The sequence below is a fragment of the Acanthaster planci genome, linkage group LG09, assembly GCF_054643075.1.
Source record: "Acanthaster planci isolate LZ-2023a linkage group LG09, COTS_SCS, whole genome shotgun sequence".
Taxonomy (NCBI): Eukaryota; Metazoa; Echinodermata; class Asteroidea; order Valvatida; family Acanthasteridae; genus Acanthaster; species Acanthaster planci.
This window is the reverse complement of record NC_141785.1, coordinates 17,273,292-17,294,636: the sequence shown is the minus strand read 5'-3', so window position 1 is coordinate 17,294,636 and position 21,345 is coordinate 17,273,292. Positions and strand designations below refer to the sequence as shown.

At 42.3% G+C, this 21,345-nt stretch overlaps 2 protein-coding genes across 3 annotated transcripts in view; one reads left to right on the top strand and one right to left on the bottom strand.

Annotated features, from left to right (window-relative positions):
- Positions 1-600: 600 nt before the first annotated feature.
- Positions 601-19,819, top strand: vps18 (VPS18 core subunit of CORVET and HOPS complexes). 2 transcript variants are annotated; one of them, XM_087140748.1, is made up of 25 exons: positions 601-826; positions 2,722-2,854; positions 3,319-3,392; positions 3,920-4,029; positions 4,531-4,670; positions 5,583-5,667; positions 5,848-5,927; positions 6,254-6,366; positions 6,778-6,866; positions 6,981-7,079; positions 7,979-8,150; positions 8,633-8,690; positions 9,136-9,239; positions 9,436-9,561; positions 9,666-9,801; positions 11,094-11,243; positions 11,930-12,023; positions 14,098-14,327; positions 15,097-15,237; positions 15,917-16,048; positions 16,607-16,816; positions 17,355-17,476; positions 18,300-18,417; positions 18,783-18,988; positions 19,680-19,819. In XM_087140748.1, exons 2-25 carry the CDS (start codon positions 2,765-2,767, stop codon positions 19,741-19,743), a joined length of 2,943 nt encoding a protein of 980 aa, XP_086996874.1. In that variant the 5' UTR covers positions 601-826; positions 2,722-2,764; the 3' UTR covers positions 19,744-19,819. The 2 variants fall into 2 exon arrangements, with proteins under 2 accessions (XP_086996874.1, XP_022089692.2); XM_022234000.2 differs by lacking the exon at positions 601-826 and adding an exon at positions 1,070-1,240.
- A 289-nt stretch (positions 19,820-20,108) lies between these two features.
- Positions 20,109-21,345, bottom strand: part of LOC110978718 (sperm axonemal maintenance protein CFAP97D1-like) — a 105,411-nt gene continuing 104,174 nt past the window's right edge. The window contains exon 6 of the mRNA XM_087140751.1: positions 20,109-21,180. Coding sequence (XP_086996877.1) covers positions 21,106-21,180 — 75 coding nt within the window. The 3' untranslated portion in view covers positions 20,109-21,105. The remainder of the gene's footprint in view (positions 21,181-21,345) is intronic.

The window sequence follows — 21,345 nt, the reverse complement described above, 5'->3', positions numbered from 1 at the left end:
CTTAAATTTCACACCATGGATGTTCATGATGAGTGAGCCAATGAAGGCGGCAGGGAGGTGCACGCCCCTTCCCCCCCCCCAAAAAAAAAACTAAAAAAAAAAAAAGAAGAAGAGGGAAAGAGAAGAAAAACGAGACGTACTGCCTCAAGTTGCACCACAGAGCGTGCCTAAAGAATAAAAAATGCGCTCGTGCGGGGCATTTTACCATTGCCGCTGTCGTTCACGGCGCCCCCTTTGGGAAACTCCTGGATCCGCCCCTGAGCGGAGGAGGAGCTTGTCTGAAGTTATTGAAGCGACTTGCGCATGGCAGCCGTGCAAAAAAAGGCTAACGCCTAGCCCAGCCCAAACAGTTCTGGCAAGCCATTCGTACCCGTGTCTTTGGCTACATCTGAATCTCTTGTCTAGAGCTAGGTCTAGGTCTCGCTCCAATGGAAATGCGTGGAGATGCGCAGACAATAGACCTAGCCGTAGCTCTGGCAGCCCGTTTCGGACACGGCCTTTGTTTCTTACCGCGCGCGACGGACGGGCATCAGAGCCAATGGGTGCGTTCGATTAGCTTCCCTAAACACACTAGTGTTACACTGCACTCAAGGGAAGCCTCAAAATGAGGCTTATCGAACGCTGCAGTGTGTTTTCCAAGGCATTCTGGGAAAAAGGTCAAGTCCCCGCCTCATTCCATCATGTACGTCCATGCTCGAACAGTCCATCCGTGACGTCATTACACTCGGGCAGCCTCCAGAGACCCGCTCGCCAGCGCTGCTGGGGTAGTGGTGGCTGACACCAGGGCAGGCACGAACATCACGTGATGGCTAAACGAACGCTCTCAGTAAGTTTGACTTACACGTGTAAGCTAATCGAACGCACCCATTGATTGTATAGCGCTGCGCAGCGGCGCAAGATGGGCAACTCTCCACTGAATCGCGTTATCGCCATGGGCGCCATTTTGGTGTGATATTGCGCCACAGTATAATGCGAGCGAAGTACAAAAAATGTACATGCACACTCTACGTTTCTGGGCGGCGCTATACAATCTTTGATCAGAGCTAGCTACGGCGCCCTCTATATGGTACAGCCGCGTCGCAAGGATCAAGTGTATATATGTAGGAAGGACGACGGCAGTTCTTCGAGTCTAGCCTGAACTCGCCGTGATGAATCGTGTTTGTGACACTTTTGACTGCCACTTGCAAGATAGTAGAGGCGTTTCTTTTCGTTAATCTGTTCAATTTATGTGCACAAAGGTGTAAGTGTTATCTTGCCAAATTGTAAATCGGTTAGGCCTTCCCATCATTGCCCGTACTAGTAATATGTAGTAGTACCGGCCCGGCCGTTGGGCATGAGGCCTATCAAATGTTTGCCCATTTTCCGGTCAATTGCCAGAGTGGGCGTAACCTGGTTGAACCATGGTTTAACCATGGAGGTAGAAATATATATATATAAATTTCTATCTCCATGGTTCAACGCAAGCAGGGTGGGCGCGGGATTGTTACGCTGGGTGCTTTGTCAGCTCACAGGAGGTAGGGTTAGCCTGGGATAATTCTAGAAAGTAGAAGGCGGCATTCTGAAGATGGACAATGTTCGAAATGTCGAGTTATTCCCCGGTTTTCTTTCAGAACCACACATAGGCTACTCAAGAAAGAGATTGATCCATGGTGTAGCCGCAGTCGTTTTACTCATAGAAGGCATCCCCTTGTGCCTTAATTTACCCCCAGAACTGTGGGGTCTGACTTCCGCCCAACTCCCACGAACCTTCAGGGGGGACGTCGCACCCACTGTTCTGTTCATGGGAGCGGGGCGGATGTCGGACCCCAAAGTTCTGGGGGTAGCCTTGATTTAGGTCTAGCACCTATGGTATGGCTTTCATACTGTTTTATATAAAGCTTAACCGTGTGTTGTTAGTAAATGTTAACGGGCCTAGGGATTAGGCCTATGGGATGGCGTGGACATCCGGGACTCTTGCAAAATGGCGGGTATACGGTAGTAACCACTCAAAACAGCAACCATGGCGACGTATGCCTGCACCAGCCAGTCAGAGGATCGGATTACTTAATCATTTCTTTGAACGTTGTCGCAGTTATTTTCATTAGTGCTGTGTGGTTGCTACCCGCCATTCCCCGAAACTCCCGGATGTCTGCACCACCCCATACATATGACTTAGGCCTATAGCTCAGGCCTAAGTAAAATATGTACTTTCATTGTGTTGTTATGAATTTTAAGGGAGATATGGACCTGTTAAGATGGCTTTCCATGCTTTTGGGAAGATTTGACCGAGAAAATGGAATTCTTTACTCATGTAATTCATCTATCATGGCTAAATTACTTTTTTACTAAAATATGCCCCGGGGGGGAGGGTCGGTCAGTCAGGGAAGGGGAAGGCGTTACTGCTATGGCCCACTCTTTTCAATAAGTACACCACGTTGTGTACCACCCCAGCTATGACCCATACTCACGAGTTCAGGGTAATTACCCTGCTTGTCCTCACAAATTCTTAAGAGTATCATTTGTCCTATTTTTTTGTGGTAAAAAATTCCAGGCCACATCACTGGCATAAAAAATGGGACGAATGTGGTTGGGGTTTAGTTAGAGCCAAAAAATAAAGGTCAGTGGGAAGTAAGAACCATAAGATTAGCTTTGGACACCTCAGTGGCATGAACAGCTGCACGAATTTAGTCATTTTAAAGGACGACAAAACGTGATTTGCCATTTTATTCACTCTCCTTTCAGAAACTGAAGATTGGATAGGCTATTCTTCCACAGAGGTTCAAGGATGGCTTCGCTCTTTGATCAGTATGAGCAGGCCACAGCCAGGGCTGCCTCCAGCATTTCACAGGGGCCCAGAGAGCCGGTGCCTGCACCTGTAAGTTTGCATACGTGTACCGCCCAGATTCTTGGCATTGCAGGCTCCACGTGGAGCCTAGCACTGACGGTGTTTGGGAAGTGTCTTGGGTTTTTTCTTAGTTAAGTTTAGTGCGAGTCAAGAAGGAGGTACTAACCGTTTCTACAGTACTTTTAGGTTGGGCCGAATGTCTCTCAATGATTTGGACACTTAACCCGTGCCTTTGGTTTCGTTTACAGCGCTGGATTTTGGCAGATTTTTCGACAGAGGGGATTGTCCTTTTCAACGACCCGCCTGAGGAGATAGGGTTATTTTGTTCCCTTTGATTGAGATTATTGTGAAATATTGTGGGGTAGATTTAATGCCCTTCCTCACGACTTCCCTTGGTTGAATATAACATCATGCCTCCCAAGCCAAGGTGTGGAAAAAATGCCACTGTGCATTGTAACTTGTAAAATCGTGGTTGTTTGCCTCTGTGTATACAGATCACATCAGGATATGTAACAGCAAATATGGAGGAGGACGTCCGGATTTTCAGCAAAATGAAAATCAACTTTACGTATGTTTACATTAAAAATTAATCACTGAAACATTTTTTAATTTCGTCTTTTACTTTAGTTGTTTTATTTCCTGCCCATATAACTTTTAACCCTAACCCCCAAGGGTTGCTGGCCCTAACCTTCCCCATTCACACAAAGTTAAACACCCATATGGGACGTTGTGCTCAGAGGCTGTTGGACTTTGTTTTTCTGAAGTATCCCAAACCCAATGCAAAAGCCAGCTTGTATGGGCCTACCAGACCTATCCCCACAGAATTAAACAATTTACTACTGTTTAATTCTGTGTGGTTGGGGAAGGTTCGGGTTAATAGAGAAGTTTGTTCATTTAAAAAGTGTGATCTTATCAGGTGTATGTTAATATTGGATCATTTGTGTTGTCGGCCACTTGGCATGGCTTCTTTTGTTGTATGGTTAGTTTTTATATTTTTTTTTTGGTAGATTCTTTTTCTCTTTCTTGTCATCGCCCACAACTGATCACAGCGTATGAGGCAGCAAACATTTGTTGTTCTTGTGAATATTGTTTCAGGCCTCCACGGCCCATCACCCACCTTGTCGTCAACAATAACATTCTGATGATGGCCATGTCAGACAACATGATCCTGCGTATTGATCTGGAGCACCCAGAACAGCCGGATGGTAAGATGCGACCCTGCTGTCCGCCATTCCCATGAGAATTAGAAATGTTGTTAGTGCAGAACAGGTCCACTCGGCAAAAATGTGGGATACCACCTCGCATGCACGCAGATGTGCTTGCCTAGACTGGTTCTCGACAGACTATTGCTTGGCAAGTCATGTTACTCAGCAGTCTTATCCTCCTGGCATTTTAATTAATTCTAGGTGTGGTCTGATCTTACAGACCTTTGTCACGTGGGCAACAGACATATTCATTGTTCTCTCCTTTTCTATCCATTCATCGTTTTTTTTGTAAAGGACACTCCCCCTTTTGATAATTAATTGTGCAGGCTCTCATAGGGTTTTTCCAGTCTTACCAGCATGAGAAGGCAACAGAAGAGCTAATATCAATATTTTCAATCCTGCTACTGACTTTTAACTGGCCTTTTTGTCACAAGACTGCTTTTTCTCTTGAGTATTTGTATTTACCCCCCAAATTCAACCCACTTTGTGTTCAATCCCCAGAGGTCAGGTTGGGAGAGGATCGAATCCACAAGTTGTTTCTGGATCCGACTGGCCGTCACCTCATCATCAGCACAGAGCAGCAAGACGTCTTCTATCTGTCCAGAACAGGCCGCAAAGCCAAAGCACTGCACAAACTCAAGGTGAGGCCAGCATCCGGAGGGTGCAGATTTATAACCATGAATAGTTATCTCTTGAAGACGAACAGACCTGTCTGTCAGATTTATCACATTGTCATTGTGGAAAAAGGACAACACCATATTCTCGATGTTTCATTCATGGACAGTGTACAACACCAAATTCATCTCAGTCAAACCAGATCAACTGTTTCCATGGTTGATGACAATAGCTGATATACATGGCCAGATGAGAGTGTAACATTTTTAAGAGAGGATATAGATGACTGTACAGAATAATGTTCATTTCTATTGCTATTTGATTAAGGATTTAACATAAAAGTTCCATGAAGGTTCTATGAATATAAAATGAAGTGACATTCAACAAAAATCTATTTTAGGAGATTTCCTCCGTGTGTAATATTTGGGTCGTAGTTTCTCACCATTGGGCAGGTCTTAACCATTTGCTGACGTTATTATTGTACATTGCATTTGTTCCAGATCCTGTCATTTTCAGCAAAAAATATGACTTTATGAAATGACAAGATACCACAGCCATGGTCCATTACAAAGTTGGACTTAGGAATGCTGACCCTTGGTGGTCATTTGTTCAAGATTTGTGCTACGTTTCTCACTGCACTGTCTCTTGTCTTCAAAACTACGTGGAGTAGTATTTGCCATTCCAGCCGGCCGTGGTCCATGACTGCTGGAGGGTGACATACACAATTATCAACCTCCATGGACTACTTCAAGCCTCTGTGTGTGTATAAAATCAATGGGAATCACTCCATCATGAAGACAAGTACAGGCATCAAATGGCACTACGCACAGCATTCGTCAGACCATGTTTAAACATCTTCTGTGTACAGAGATCCTGTGTCATTTTAGATGTCATCCACCGTAAAGTGGTAAAAGGTTTATTTTCTGCCCATTTTTCAGACGCACATAATTGATTCCATTGGCTGGAACAAGCTGAACACCAATGACAATACCACTGCAGAGATACTTGTTGGAACCAGCCGAGGTCAGTGACCCTCAACCTACTAACCCTAACTTGTAGGAGATGCTCAGGATTTGCACTTTTCAGTTATAGCATTTACTGTTCTCTTTGATCAAATGAACTTGTTAACGGTATGGTCATGTTATGACGCATAGTTGCCTTTAATACACACAGTTTTATTAATTATTCGGTTTTTTTTTCCAGGTTTGATATACGAGACGGAAATTCAATCTGGTGATGACAGTCGGTTTTTCCAGCAAAGTCTTGACCAGTACTGGAAACAGGTCAGTCAAACATTTGTTCCAAAAACCTCAGATGGTTGTATACATTTCCGGCATGGACGTATCAAGCACAATCATTTCCTAACTGGAGACAGACTTGGCTCGGACTCGACAATTTGGACTTAGACTTAAGCTGGACCCAATGGCAAGGCTTTGTGAACTCAACTCAGCTCAGACTGAAATGAAGTGGACTCAAGTTCATCACTGCCTTGCATGGTTTTGTGGAAAAGGAGATTTTTGGGGATATTTGCAGCCAAAAGTCAGAGTTTACAAATCACAGGTACTCCACCTATTGAATTGAATGTAATGCTTGTTTTCTCATCTGGCAGGTTTTCAATCTGGGCAAGGAGATTCCTGTCCCAGTGACTGGCCTTGAGGTGGAACTCATACAACCAGCTCAGCAGAACGAGAGGCGATTCTTCATCATGGCCACAACTCCAGGGTGAGACAGAATTCAGTATTTGTAATTCGTTTGCTGTGGAACGTGTCTGGTAGTCACTGTTGGACTTTGTTGAAACATGTTCATGCGTAATCATACATATGAATGGCATATCTATGGTTTTAATTTTCCCTTTTTGAGAGATATTGAAAATATTTTTGTTGTTGGAAGTCGAAAAATTCTTCACGATCTACCTTAATATTTTTTAGTCATCATAAAAAATGGGGGGGGGGGATTTAGTAGCCTGCCCCCTCCACCTCAACAAGTAGGGGGATATATACCCCCATACCTCCTGGGATGTACGCCCTTGTCTTTCAGCCATTTTTTTCCAGATTGAATGTGAGCTGACCCATCCGAAATTTGTCCAGTACAGAAGTTTCATTTATTTAAATTGTCTTTGATTTGTGTTTCCAGCCGGCTTTACCAATTTATCGGTATCATCCCGAGTTCTGCAGAGGCACCTGTCTTTCTAAATGTCTTTCACAAGTACGACGCTAGTCCAGGTAAGTTCGTGTGCTGTTAGGATTGTAAGTATTAATGACGACACTTCCTTGTCCAAGCAAACTTGATATTTGATAAGAGCAGTGGTCCTGTTTGTTTTGTTTTTATCCTTGCAGCCAGTTTTCTAGAATTGCCTGGTAACTTTGGATACAGCGAACTTCAGTTCAGCTACGGCAACAAAAAGACAATGCCATCCAATTTTGCCTGGATGACCGGTAGGTATCAGGCCACTGTTTCATATCCTGAAGTCTGATTCCATGCTGTTAACCCACTGACATGGAAATAACGTGCATATGTGCAGTGGTGGATCCAGTATTTACCTAAAGGGGTGTCCGATACTTACAAAAGGGGAGCGCATGGAGGTGACACACAAATACACAAGCGGGGGGGGCATGTTTTTTCTCATCCCGGAGAAAACGTGTCGTTAATGTTTTGAACCACCAGTAGAAAGCAGAAGGAATAGAAAAACACAACAGCCGTAACTGCTCCAACTTAGTGCAGCTGGGAGTAACACACTCATATATGGAAAGAAGCCAGAGTCACTAGCCAGTGTGTGCTGTGTCTAGACAGCCGCAACTATTTGGATGTGGGTAATTGAAGGTGTGAAGGAACTGCAGGTGGCGCGTTCTCACTGACTCATGGCAGCCCAAAGAAGGGCAAAGTGCACTTGTGAACCGGTTTGCACTTGCTACCACCCATTTTCAGGATATGATCACCATGGTGACACCTTAGTCAATCGCACAAATGCCAGACAGGTTCTTAAATTGGAGGGACGAGTACAATTACACACCACCTTAATTGTTGAAGAGGCATTTAACACCAGTAGCTGACCTTTAAACAAGGGTGGTGTCACCGTTATGACATGGTTTAGTTCAGATTGCCAGGGGAGTCTCTGTTGGCACCGAGTGTGCTTTACCAATTTTCATCTTAATGTACACAAACTGAATTGCATTTGAGAAGAGTACTGGATTGTGGGAACATGAACACTGTAATGTTAAGTGTTTGTCAACAGCAACATTAATATTTCAACCATCAAGGTTGCACTGCATTACTAAAAGGGGCACGAAGAACATGTCATCAGCTTGCCCGTCATTTTCATGTCGTACACACCCAGGTCCAGGCATATACTTTGGCGTCTTTGACTTCAACAGTCAGTCCTCAGACAATCTAACCAAAGACAGTCGTCTCTTACCATATCCCAACGGAGCCAAGGGGGACAGCTCAGCGACAAGACCCATTGCCATGGCACTGACAGAATTCCACATCTTGCTTCTCTTTCCAGACAGGTTGGTTGATGTTTTTCAATAGAACAACGAAAATAGTGGATGTATTTGTACAATATGAACTTCATTGGACAATATTGTAGAACACCAGGTGGCCAGGTCATAGGAACCAGTTGACACTTCATATTAAAGGTTACCCATTTCAATAAATTCATTCTTTTCAAAATCAAGCCCCTTAACTCTATTGAAACCACACCACAAAACACTCCCTAGTTTGCACAGAAGGGAACAGTCTGTTTAGGAACAAAGGTTAAACATGAAATGGCTGCCCTCTTTGTATTTCCGTCAGTTATGGAAAACCTTGAACAGGTAGCGACATTTGGAAATCAGTAACTCAGGCCTGGAAAAGTCTTAGAAAAAAATTGCAAATCATAAACATCATGGAAAATACAAAATGTATTGCACTTTGATTGGATGGAAAGTGTTATTTTACCGTGTAAGTTTTTGTGTTCGTTAGAAATTGACTTTTCATTTCTTGTTTACAGGTTAAAAGTGATGTGTGTTTTGAATGAGCAGCTTATAGATGAAGATGTCTACCATGTTGTAAGTATATCGTCGTGACTCATGCGTAGAACAGGCCTCGTGTACACTCGCGTGTTTGAGGTTACGTGTATGTTAGGTCCTAAGGCATTATATTTTAGTTTTTCATGAGAGAAGATAATTTTAATAGATGATAAATCATTGTCCGTCTTAATGCCGTTAATTATGTATGTGCAATGAAAACAAAACATAGAACTTTGATTAAGATTTAGCAGCTGAAAAACATTGGCTAAATTGCTGTAAACATTTCACAACAATTGCCAAATCTTGCCCACTGTGTGTCGTGCAACATGTGTGTCATTCGCATGAGTGGAAAGCACCCTTGTGTGAAAATCATGCTGTTTATTTCTTGACTCATCTTGGTCAACCCACGCAGACACAAAGATGTCGCGCTGCATCACTTCAGACCTCCAAGACATTGATTTTCATCATTTGTATTTTTGTGCAGAGATATGGTAAAATCCTCGGTATTTGTCGAGACAAGACAAAAGGAACCATTTGGACTTTCACCGACCAGAGTGTCTTCAAATATAAAGTGGTGAAAGAATCAAGGTCAGTCCAAGCAAGATCAGGACTGAGATCCTCGTTTTCTTGGAATTGACAACCTTGTCCAAGTTATTCGCTGTCCATGTGTGTGTTCATGACCTACAATTTTTAATTCAGCATGGAGTTTTCTTTATGTTTAAATTGTATGCAAAACAATAGTTTTGGACATTTATCCGTGAGTTGACCTTCCTTTGTTTTGTAGGGATGTATGGCGTATGTATCTTGACCAGGGTGATTTTGACCGGGCCAAGGACTATTGTCAGGACAATCCGGCCAATTTGGACGAGGTGCTGACCAGACAAGCAGAATACTTCTTTGAAAGCAAAAAGTGAGTTTGTCTCTCCCATCGGTTCCGCATCTTTTCAAACTTGCATCATTAAGAATATGAACAATGAAAGCGAGACTGTCACAAGCCCCGTCTTCCTTCTGCAGGTACGATAAGAGCGCCCTCTACTTTGCCATGACAGAGAGGTCCTTTGAGGAGGTGGCACTGAAGTTCATCGGTGCCCAGCAGACTACTGCCCTGCGCACATTCCTCAGTAAGAAACTCGGCAGCCTCAAGCCACAGGTGGGTTGGCGCATCGGTCTTTCATTTTTTAAGGGGTCCAGTGGGAGACGGCCACACTAGTACACTTTAAAGGGGTTGTTTTGTAAACCGAGTTTATTAAACAGAGTAACTACTCATAAAAAAGCTACACATTAAGTTTTTGTTTACTAGTTTTTCTTTTGGGACTAAAAGCATGTGGTTATAAACCCCATTATTTGAAAACGATGGCCCAAAATATGTGAAACATCTGATGGCTAACAAACCAACTTCTGATGCTTGATTGACTTAGTGTGATGTTCTTATCAGTTTCCTGTCAAACCATCAGCAGTGTCGAGTACAGCTACGTTAGTTTTTGGTCCTAGTTTGTTACATGTGAACTCACGGCATAAATTCGGCCATTTGCAGTAAGCCAAAACCCTGTGGTATATCCACAAGTCTTATATCGTAAGACATCCTCATAGTTAGCAAAATCACCTGATGAGAAGGGAGAATCGACCAGGAAAGAGGCCAGGTTTTGTACTCCATTCCCAGTTGTGCATTATCACATGTCCATTTTGTGTCCTTTGTTTACAGTGTGAACATTGAAATCCTGCCCCAACTATGTGCTTCGAACGTTCACCTTTGCTACCCGCAAATATGAGCAGTGACACACACTTCTCTTCAGTTTTTGTAAACTTTATGTCTTGTAAAATGTAAATCAGCTCACTACGGGGCTTAAAAAACAGTTTTCAAATGTTGACTCGTTTGTCCCACTTTGCACCATTTATCCAAGACTGACCAATGTGTTATTATAGGCCACATGAGAATAACTTGGTCACCGCTTTATGTGATATATGTGCCTGTGGAAGCCATCATCTGACAAGTGAATTTATTTTCCATTGATGTGTGTCCCATTATCAGCTTGTAGCCAAGTATTTTGGACAGTTGTGACTTTGTGTCTTTAAAAAAATGAAGGAATTACTGCTCAAAAAGGTCTTGCTTTCACGTGTTGTCCAATAGGTCAATGCTTTAGTGTTGCTATTTTGTATCATTGAAATAACCCTTATACACTAATTACATGTCACTAGGAACCTGCCTTAATCCTACAGAATCTGTAGGATTCTCTTTTCTCTACCATTTATAATCTGTCAAAACCTGTCAAATCCTTTGAATGGGTTTCAAGGGATTTAGGAGCATGGAAGGTTTCATTACATTGGTCTGGTTTTACATTATCCACCAATTAGCATGTCATTTGTTTTTCCCTGCAATGTAGTCTGATGAGAATTGCAGATGATTGTTTAAAATAAAAGTGGGTTTCACATTTCCTGAACCAGGAGAAGACTCAGATGACAATGCTGGTGATGTGGTTGATTGAACTGTACCTGAACCAGCTCGGTGAGTTCCGAGCCAGGGAAGAAGCCAGAAACACCCATGACTCCGTCCACACCGAGTTCCAGAAGTTCTTGGCCCAATCCAAGGTCATGGTGAGTAAGATTCGGGCTCGATTCCACAGCTATGCCAAGCATGCCAGTATTCTGTGTAAGGAGCCTCTGTCTCTTTCACAGACGGAGAAAGTTTTGAGCAAAGTAATCGGTGTGTGCATCAAAGCTAGAGTTTGTTGAAAACAGTGAGGCAACAATAGATATCTCTGTGAACTTTCAAATCTAAGCTGTGAAAAAACATTAAAGTTAGCAGAATCTTTCTGCCAAAGTACTACTTTGTCAACCATCAAGCAGCACCGTAGAATTGATCCCAGTAGTTCTGCTAAGCAAGGAATCACCACATACTATCAATGTGCTGAGCTTACCACACTGGTAAAGAAATTTTGTGCTGGTTTACTTATGTAATCTGTCAGAGTCCTTGGTCACAGCGTATACTTAAAAGGGAAAGCTAAGCATGAACCGGCCTTAACTGAGCAATATTGTCTGCTATACTTTCAGAGCATATTACGATATGCAAATTTTTGAAACAGATCACTTTTATGCATGAAAATGATACAGGATTGTTTGACCGGGGATGTCGGTAATTGCTGGCGTTTTCAATTTTTTCTGATGTTTATACATGAGGTAAAAAGCATGTTGAAGTCTAACTGAAGTCTAAAGTACAGCATGAGTTTGGGTAGCTCCTATTATGTCATCAGATGTTTCCTGTACGTCTGTTTGACTTCCAGGAGTGTCTGAGTGGTAACGTGGACACGGTGTACGACTTGATCGCAAGTCATGGAGATGTGGAGGACATGGTTTTCTTCGCTATGCTCATGAAAGGTTAGCCCCACCACTTTATCTGCTTGCTGAAACTTGGAACATGATCATAATTTCTGCATCGGCTAAAAATTCTTGAGAGCCAATTTTATCACCGTACTAATCCATGGCTATGAATTCCAAAGTAAGTGTTTATCTCTACTGGCATGTTTAGCCACAGATGTGTGAGTAAATTTTATTCCTGTGTGAAATTGTTTAGCTGTATTCTTATTATTTCGTATGTCATTTACAGCGTGCAGCATTGACAGAAAGTTAAGTCGCCAGTTGGGAATTTTCTGTTTCAGGGAGTGGGCAAGAAGGTCCCATCATGCGGAGATGCCAACTTGTACGATTTAGGCGTAATTTTTAGGATTTGTTTAGTCTGTCTACGACTGTACGATCCAGACTAAGGTTTTACGATTTCCAACTGGAAGGTACAAAACCATACAGTTGTGCATAAACTCTACGCTAGCTAGCACGGAGCCAGCCTCATAATATGCGCGTCAGAAATGTATCACTGGCATCCCGCAGTTTGTGCATACAACCTGTGTGAGTAGCAGTAGAAACCAGCGTGGTTGAATCATCCGTTCACTCCAGTTAACACTATGATGAACAGGCGGCGAATAGGCATGATTGCACTTCATATGCAACGTGATTGTGTACGTCCATGCATACATGTACCAATATCCTACACACATGTGTCAAACATCGTGATCGTGCTAAAGTTGACCAGAGCGGAGGACTGTCGAGGATTTGATTCTTGGATACTTGTTCTGCACAGTGGCAACAAGTGAGCAGAAGTTCAGGGACGAATACACCACAAAATGGGCCTTTATTGCAAAGTCATGTCTTGGAGAAGCTTACGTGTTTGCAACGCATGCAACTGTGATATGATAAATATTGCCCATGCTAGATCTTACAACACTGAGAAGCACATTAGTTAGGCCAAGATAAAATAGCTCTGCTTCCGATTAAATTCGGTCAGTAGGTAAGGCCAGGAATTTTTTACAGTTTTTTTGTGCTGATTGAATGGAACAAAAGTGATTAAAATAAAAACTTACCAGAATTAACCACATTGCGCCGGGGGTATTCATGAATGTTGATTATGTTGGGATGGGATAATTTTCATTTTTTTCTGTTTTCAAAATTCTTTAAAAATTCACATCTTCATTTACTGGACACTTACACCCACACAAAGGACTGTCTGGTTTCTCCTCTAATATGACAGACAACATCTATTGACACTGGAGTATTTCAGCCAGAGGCCTGCCGCCTTGTAAAAAGAGACCAGATTATGCGGTGTTACGTAATTTTCTTTTGTTAACAAAACTGGCTCAGTGTGCTGCTGACCTCTTTTCAATAGGGGCCAGATTAGCGTGCAGCGGTGCTGTGTGGCTCATCGCTGCAGAGGTGGAGTGCTTTTGTCCCCGGTGGTAATCCGCTCGCGCTGAATGCTCCAAACTGTGGTATACTGTTTCAAAACAAGGCTGGATTATCTCCACTATTAAGAGTGAAAAAAGTCTGATCTTTTGTTATGAGTACGGTGTTTTGTTACAAAGCCCAGTTCCCTTTGTCCAATTTTGGAGACCCCAGTCACGCGCATATATAGAATACGTGTCCGAAACAGGAATCCCAGGTGGCAAATGGTTAATGTGGAAATATTATCAACAATTAATTGCAGTTTACACTTGCATAATGCTAGTCAGGTAAATACAAGTGTTTTGAGGTGAAAAGAAGTTGCTTACAAGTGTTTATTTTGAAAGGAAAACAGGATTTTTTTTTAATTTGTTGTTTTAATTTTCCGATGAAAAATTAGGGTCAGTCGGGAGACTGGAACTGGAGGTGCAATAGGATTACTCTTTTACATTTTGAAAAGTTGGCATCTCTGCATCACGTATAATGTGATTTTTCTTATTAAAAAGTATATCAAGCCAGAAATTGGATCTTTCCATTTCTTTTTGTAAAGTGCAACGAGTTACCTAACATTTTATAATAGTGTATCTAGCCACCCAACAAAATTTCAAAAATCTAAATTGTGAGTTCCACAAATGTTACAATTTATACTTCCCCCCCACTTCTTATTCTAATTTGCACTCAGACTACGAGCGAGTTATCAGCCACCACATCCAGCACGACGACTACCATTCGGCCCTGGAGGTCCTGCGCAAACCCAAGGATGCGGACCTCTACTACAAGTTCTCCCCCGTCCTGATGCAGCATATTCCCAACGAACTGGTCAGTGCCTGGATTGAGTTGGGCAAGATGCTGGACCCTAAGAGGTTGATCCCGGCCCTGGTACAGTATGACCATCTGGCCCAGTCCAGTCAGGTATGACCCACAAGGTGGCAAAAAGGAACAGTCACGTCAGCAATGCTACCCCTAACATTGGGAAATTTGTGCTGTAACTTAATCAACACCTAGAAGCATTTATGCATGCAAAAAAGTTTGAAGGCTGTGGTTTGAGTTTGAGTTTGAGCATCCAAATCCTGTTGTCTGGAGCTCAGTCTAGGTCTTCGCTCCATTGGAAATAAGTGACGAGGGGCTGACAACATAGCTCTGGAAGCCCGTTTCGGACACAGCCTAAAATTGTTTCCTTTGGCAGTCAGAATGGGACAGAACAAAATCGACGTTAGAGGTGACATCGATTTCCAAAATCAGAAAGCTCTTTTCGGTTTTATTCCACTCACGGAGCTGCATTTAGTTCAAGACATCATTTGTAATTATAGCACTGATTCATAACCATTGACTTTGAAAAGTTCTTATAATTAAATTTTCATATCTGTTGCTCATGTTCACTTCTCAATGATGTTTTATTGTTGTTCAATTGACACAAATTTATGACCTGGGACTCCTGTTGCCTGAGAGATGGAACATCTGAGGAAGAATTTTTTTTTAGGTCGTTTGATACTCTAGCTTGGTGGGAACACCCAACCTCAGCTGCATGTGGTCCTCTGGATAGATTTATTGATGGATGATGGATATCTAGAAAACGGCACCACATTGCCAACCAGTTATTCACCCAAATAGTTGTTAGTTATGCCTTTTATCAATACAAAATTTCCGTCTTAATTGCCTTGTATCCGTTGTTTCCCATCAGGTGAATGAGGCTATCCGTTACTTGGAGTTCTGCATCTTACAGCGCATGAACACAGAGCAGGCCATCCACAACTATATGTTGTCGCTCTATGCCAAGTACCAGCCAGACAAGCTCATGGGATACCTAGAGCGACAAGGAGATGTAAGTACACAACACAAGATTTGCCTTGTAACGCCAGTTTTTATCGTAGCAATGTTTCCACTCACACTGATCCCTGTGTGCCAGTATCGTTCAATCTCAAAGCGCAGAGTATGCACAGTGAAGTGAGATTATTAGTTCAACCTTTGATGCGGGATGTAATATTGTGTAGGAAAAATGTGAGTAGAGACATTGACTTTGAAGTCAGTTTTTATCGCCGAGTGAAGAACAACTGGAAACCAGTCAGAAGTGGTGTATATGTCACATAGCATTTGGGTGGCTCTCCTATTGTGGCAAATAAAATGCCTCCATGCTTGCAACTTGTTTGCTCACAACTCTTTGAAACTTAACCCTCATAGCAAAATGGCTTCAAAGTTAGCAATATCGCAAATTACAGGTTAATTAATTCACTTAGCTCATATGTTCAAGTGATGTTTCAATCTCTCAAGTTGTCACGATGGAAATCACTTTAATAACAATAATAGACATGAAAATTTTCCAACTTATCTGTTAAAGTTTACATTAAAGGAAGGAATCAGTGAATGAATGAACATTTGTGTAACTTATTAAAGTTCGTTGTGAACATGTTCGATGATCTATCATGAAATGACCCAAATAATTAAGAGCCTCATGTTTAAGGAAGAGTTCAACAAGGTTAAGTTACGAGATGCTTCCTTCTTAGATCGAAGAGAATGTTAACTACGATCTGAAATACGCCCTGAGACTATGTGCTGAACACAACCACAAGAGGGCGTGTGTTCACATCTACACAACGATGGGTCTTTATGAGGAGGCTGTGGACTTAGCTTTGCAGGTGGGTCTCTTCAGTATTTGGTTTCATTGACCCCAAAACTCGTCAGACCCTTCAAAATCCACCTTGAGGCTTTTTGAGAATTTTGATGGACCAGTTATACTGTAGGACTCGCCTAATGTTGCTTAACATTGGGCTTGATGCACAGAGAACGTGCCACTGGTGTCCTGCTCAGTGAATTTTGTGGCCTTCGGGAAGTGTCTTCGCAAAAATGCCAGGGAGAGAAGGTCCGTACTTCTTTTAGTGAACATCATCTGGAATGACAAGCTTTTATGTAGTTGTGCAGAAGTATTTTGCTGCATGATTATTTTTTGTCGAGTTATTCTGAAACATGTTGGAAGACATGCAGCCAACCTTGGTGCTGTTTTCCAAGACCAACTCTGACACATCGACAACTGCAAGCATCCACTTGTGACCAAACTTAATAAAACGAGTCACAAGTCACCGAGAAGAAAGTCTTCCACACTGAAAACCCATCTTCCCGGAGCAGAAGCATCGGTTGAAAAGAGCCTTCTAAAGTCTGCCACACAGTTTTTATCTATGCCTTTGGCATCCGCCCAGGTGGACGTTGATCTTGCCAAGCAGAGTGCTGAGAAGCCGGAAGACGACGATGAGCTGAAGAAGAAACTATGGCTGCGTATCGCCCGACACGTCGTGGAGGAACAAAGCGACATCCAGAAGGCCATGTTGGTGCTGCAGGAATGCCCGCAGCTCAAGATAGAAGACATCCTGCCGTTCTTCCCAGACTTTGTTACAATTGACCATTTCAAGGTATTGTCCATCTGCGCTGCTTGGGTGTGGACCAGATACATGCAAGTGAAGTTAACGTAATTATTAAACTTTACCTCTGTTAGTGCCTGATCCACTCCAGGAGCATTTTCATAGGCCTTGATTTTCCTAGCTTTTCCGTATCAAAATATTTTGTCCTTGCAATCACCATTCTGTGCCTGGAATGATAGCCCAGAAATTTTGTGCTGATTCTATCTGTGTAAAATCCTTAATTTTGGGATGTTTGCACAAGCCAAAATTCTTCGCTAACCGGGAAACTGCACTAACCATTGATGCTGAGTTTTCTGCTAGACTGAAGTTTCTTCAACCAGAGCCATAAAGTTTAGTCTATTTTTTTGGTCAGTCCTAACTTCGATCCTGGCCTCATTACTTCTAGTTGTGTCCAGACCCTGGGCTTTTTCCAGTTAAAATGCTGCCGTTCGGACATCACCCCAGGGCCGTAGTTTCCATATTATCCAGTATGGAAGTCCATATCTGCATATTGAACTGTGCAACAAACTCCCACTTTTTATCATCACAGGATGCAATATGCAACTCCCTGGCTGATTACAACCAGCACATTGAATCCCTCAAGAATGAGATGAAAGATGCTACAGAGAGTGCCAAAGCCATCAGGGGTGACATTCAGGAAGTCAGGAACAAGTCAGTTTTGATTTCCTCATCGCTTACCTGCATCTACTGTCTTCTTTGCTATGATGTGTTGATAGTTTAGATGTCCAGTTCATCAGGATTCAGTTACGAATTTGGGCATTGTGGTATTTGAGTTCTGCACTTCAAAGTTGTGTTGAGGTGAAAATTGTGGTAAGGTGAAAGCACTCGGCCAATATTTTTTCAGTAATGGAAGCATCAGTAGCTTACCGCATCCTATGATTTTTGTGTGGATTCAATTACAAATTCATAAACCAATCCATTCAGTTTTGTTCGGCATGTTGAACCAATACGGGCAATTCAGAATGCAGTGCGCCACCAAGAGGTTGTCACGGAGAGGCATTTTCTTAGTGTATTATGGGATAAATAGTCAACAAAAGTCTCACTCGCTAACTGCCCTGTGTGTGGGAGACTTCAATTTTTCCAAATGTTTCTTTTTCTTGGTTGAAAATTTGAAATTGCTTATTGCAAACGGGCATTGGTTGTCAGAATGATGGTTTTGTGTGGTGCAGGGAGCGACTCAATCAAATATCCTCAAGTTACGTATCAACGTGTGCTCGATTGCCGCAGCGTGTTGACCGTAAGCTTGAAAAGTGGCCCGTCTGCGGCAAGCTCTTGGTGGCGCTTTGTGTTGTGAATCATATTAGAGCCGTGATGGCACAACCAACAAAATTTGACATGCAGGGCAGCATTGGAGAGGCACATACGCTGTAGCACATGCGCTCCATAGGATTGGACCATTAGTCGTACACCTAGCACACAGTTTTCCCGTCTGCTGTTTTCAGAGTCACCCTGGTAGTGTATTTCCAACATTCAGGTACGGCATTGTTGGAGGTAGCCAGAAGTGTGCGTCATGTAACTACCCACTTTTGACACGATCTTTCTACCTGTTTCCGTGTCAACACATGTTTCACGCAGATTGCTTGAATAAAGAGGTAAGTTATTGATGTTTGTATTAAAAAGCCTTACCGGTCACCTCGAAAGTAAGAGAGACCAGAGTTGTGGTTTAAAATCACCTTAAAACTCTCATTCTAATGCCTAGCATATGGACCCAATTGAACAGAGTTTCTAAAACAAACTCATGTGATCAGGAACCTGTTTTTTTTTTCTTGCCAAACTGTTGCGCATTGTCTCTTGAGCTGCTTCTAAGCTCCTTTTCGCGAAGTTCAAACAGTGTGACCTCGCCCAGTTTGAGTTGGCCAGGGAAACCTGTAACACTCCGAGAAATAAGAACTGTGTCTGTTACCATGCCGCTGAAATACCTCTCAAGCTACACCAGTTTCCAAACTTGATTTGCCAGGTCTTACCCCACCTGACGATAGCCAAACGCACTCGCATATCCGAGCTACAGAGACGCTTGTCACAGCTGCAGACCCATCGACCTCCGACCTCTTCAGCGCCCTCCAGTGATACCATAACTAAGCGCGACGAGACGGATCAGATTAAGAATGAACTGGACGACATCATTGCCGCTGAGTGCGTATACTGTGGTGAAATCATGATCAGGTAAAAGCAAACAGGTGGTCAGTGTGTTAACCGTTACAGAAGCCTGGTCCATGCAACCGCACATGAAAGTTTTAGAATCGTATGTCCAGTGTTTGAGTACCCTTTCCCTATAGTTCCCATAGAAGGATATGTGGTTGATACCAGGCCTCCAGATTTGACTTGGGATGGTGGGGGGAAGGGGGTATTGCAGGTTCTTAGCCACAGGGACAAAATTTTTAAATCTTTTGTTCAGTTTGAGAGACGGGGGGGGGGACTAACTACATGTGGCCGAGGAGCAGCTTTTGAATATTTTTATGACCGACGAATTCACCTTGAGCAGAGCATTCCCTTACTGGTTAAAAAGAGCCATGTTGGTGGGGGGGGGTATTTATTTTGTTGGTTGCAATGCGACTGCAGCACTTGCATTTCATAGTTGCTCGTGAACCAGTGAAGTGCAGTTTCCACCAAAGGAGCCCCTCGTTGCTAGGGAAAATTGCACCCTCTCTTGGTTCCGCTCGTGGCCCATACAGAGTCAGGGGGCAGGGTTTATGCTTCATTTTGAAATGAAATGGCAAATCTCTTGAGGTTTTCAGGTTCATCTGGCAGACACAATGCAACAAAGAAAAGTGCAAGAAGTATTACGCATTCCCCTTTTTTTCTATAATGATATGTCCAACAAACTTAATGTTTTTTCTCTTTTTTTTTCTGGTAGATCTGTTGATAGACCCTTCATCGAGCCTGATGAATATGACGCCACAATCAAGAGCTGGGAGTAGACAATGCCATTATAACTCTGTATCATACAAACGTTACCTTTCTTGTATTTGTTATTCCTGTGTTATTGTCACTGATGATAGTGTATATTCCATAAGACTTTGCTCACCTGCTTCAGTAAATATGTGACCCGCTCTGCAAGGAAGGGTATTTAGTCGGCCCATGCCAAAACTCGTATTGGCCTGTTCTGTTTGAAGACGGTAAAATTTCTTCAAAAATGTGGTTTTGTGTTTTTTCCTTTAGTACCTTATGTAATATTTATATTTTCAGAATTTGTGACTACAAACATTGATACTGATGAATAAAGATGAAAAATTGATCACTCAGTAAGAAATCCTATAAAGCATTGTGTTTCCAAGCGCTACACTTTATGAGCTTTTTTTACCGAAAGGTGCTTTTATTGAATATGAAAATGTAGATATACAAATATCTATATATCTCTGGAACGCAGTGCACTACAGGGGTCATTCACATATCAAATTGTAGCTTGTGATGTACAGAATCCAGCCGTATCAAAAACGCATAACCTGAATCTGGCGACTTATTACCCATTTTTCTAGAGCCGGTCACATTTTGCATGGAAACAAGGGTTTCTATCTTGAATTTTGAACAGTCAAACGTATTGGATAAAACTTCCTTTAATACTGAGGTTTGAGGGTAAAATGGATTAAACGTAAAAGACAACCTCCTCATATTGTTGATATTCTCAACATTCCCAGAGCTGAGTGCATCTTGGAAAGCTTAGTCAAAGAGGAACATAGCCTGGATTCTTGGAATCAAAACATTTTGAAATGCTAGCGTTAATCAAGGCTGTTGAAGTAGATTGGTATCAACTTTAGCAAAAAGATTATCCTGAGATACTGGTCGGAAGTTGGCAGATTGATTGACAGAAAGATTGTTGATATTCAGGTGTGACATCCAAAGTATTTTTTTTTTCAAAAAAGCATCAGTGTTTCATTTTGAAGTACATAATTGCTATACCGAAAGGGTAATGTTCCAAGAACACAGCAAGCAAGATAGTCATCGATGTTTTAATAGCTTTGTACGTGATTTAACAATGCGCACTTTCAAGTGTCCAGAGAAAAACAACAGAATTTAGTTTCCAGAAACTTGACTGATTGTAATTTGTCATCAATTGCTGCTCCCGAGTTAACATCTGTAAAGTAGTTCCCATTCCTGTTTCCCCTGACACCCTGGTCAAAACAGCTCTCAAAATAAACGCATTAGCTTATCAAAACCCAAATTAAAACATGGTTTTGTCAAAAGTTACAATTTAAGTGTTTGGTATGGTTATTGCAAACACTGCAATCCCTCAAGCCCAACAAACTGTAGCTTTGTTTCCTCAAAATCGCAGAGTGGTGCAATCAGTTGGTAGGAGACCCTACAGAGGATCTTGAACTCGAACGAGAAGACAGGGAATTCTCAACACTTTCAGGTCTCTGTAAAGGAAAAAGAAAGTTAGGGATATTTTATTTGACTAAAATGCAACATTTGTTCACAGGCTTTAACTGGATTTGTTTATTGTATTAAATGCCATGCAAATACACAATAACACATATACTGAATATCAGCTTTGATTAAACGTTACCACAGATCACGCGCAG

Coding starts and splice junctions, on each gene's coding strand:
- vps18 (XM_087140748.1), top strand. CDS start 2,765: ATGGCTTCGCTCTTTGATCAGTATGAGCAGGCCACAGCCAGGGCTGCC. Junction 3,393..3,919: donor AAAATGAAAATCAACTTTAC/GTATGTTTACAT, acceptor ATATTGTTTCAG/GCCTCCACGGCCCATCACCC. Junction 4,030..4,530: donor GCACCCAGAACAGCCGGATG/GTAAGATGCGAC, acceptor TTCAATCCCCAG/AGGTCAGGTTGGGAGAGGAT.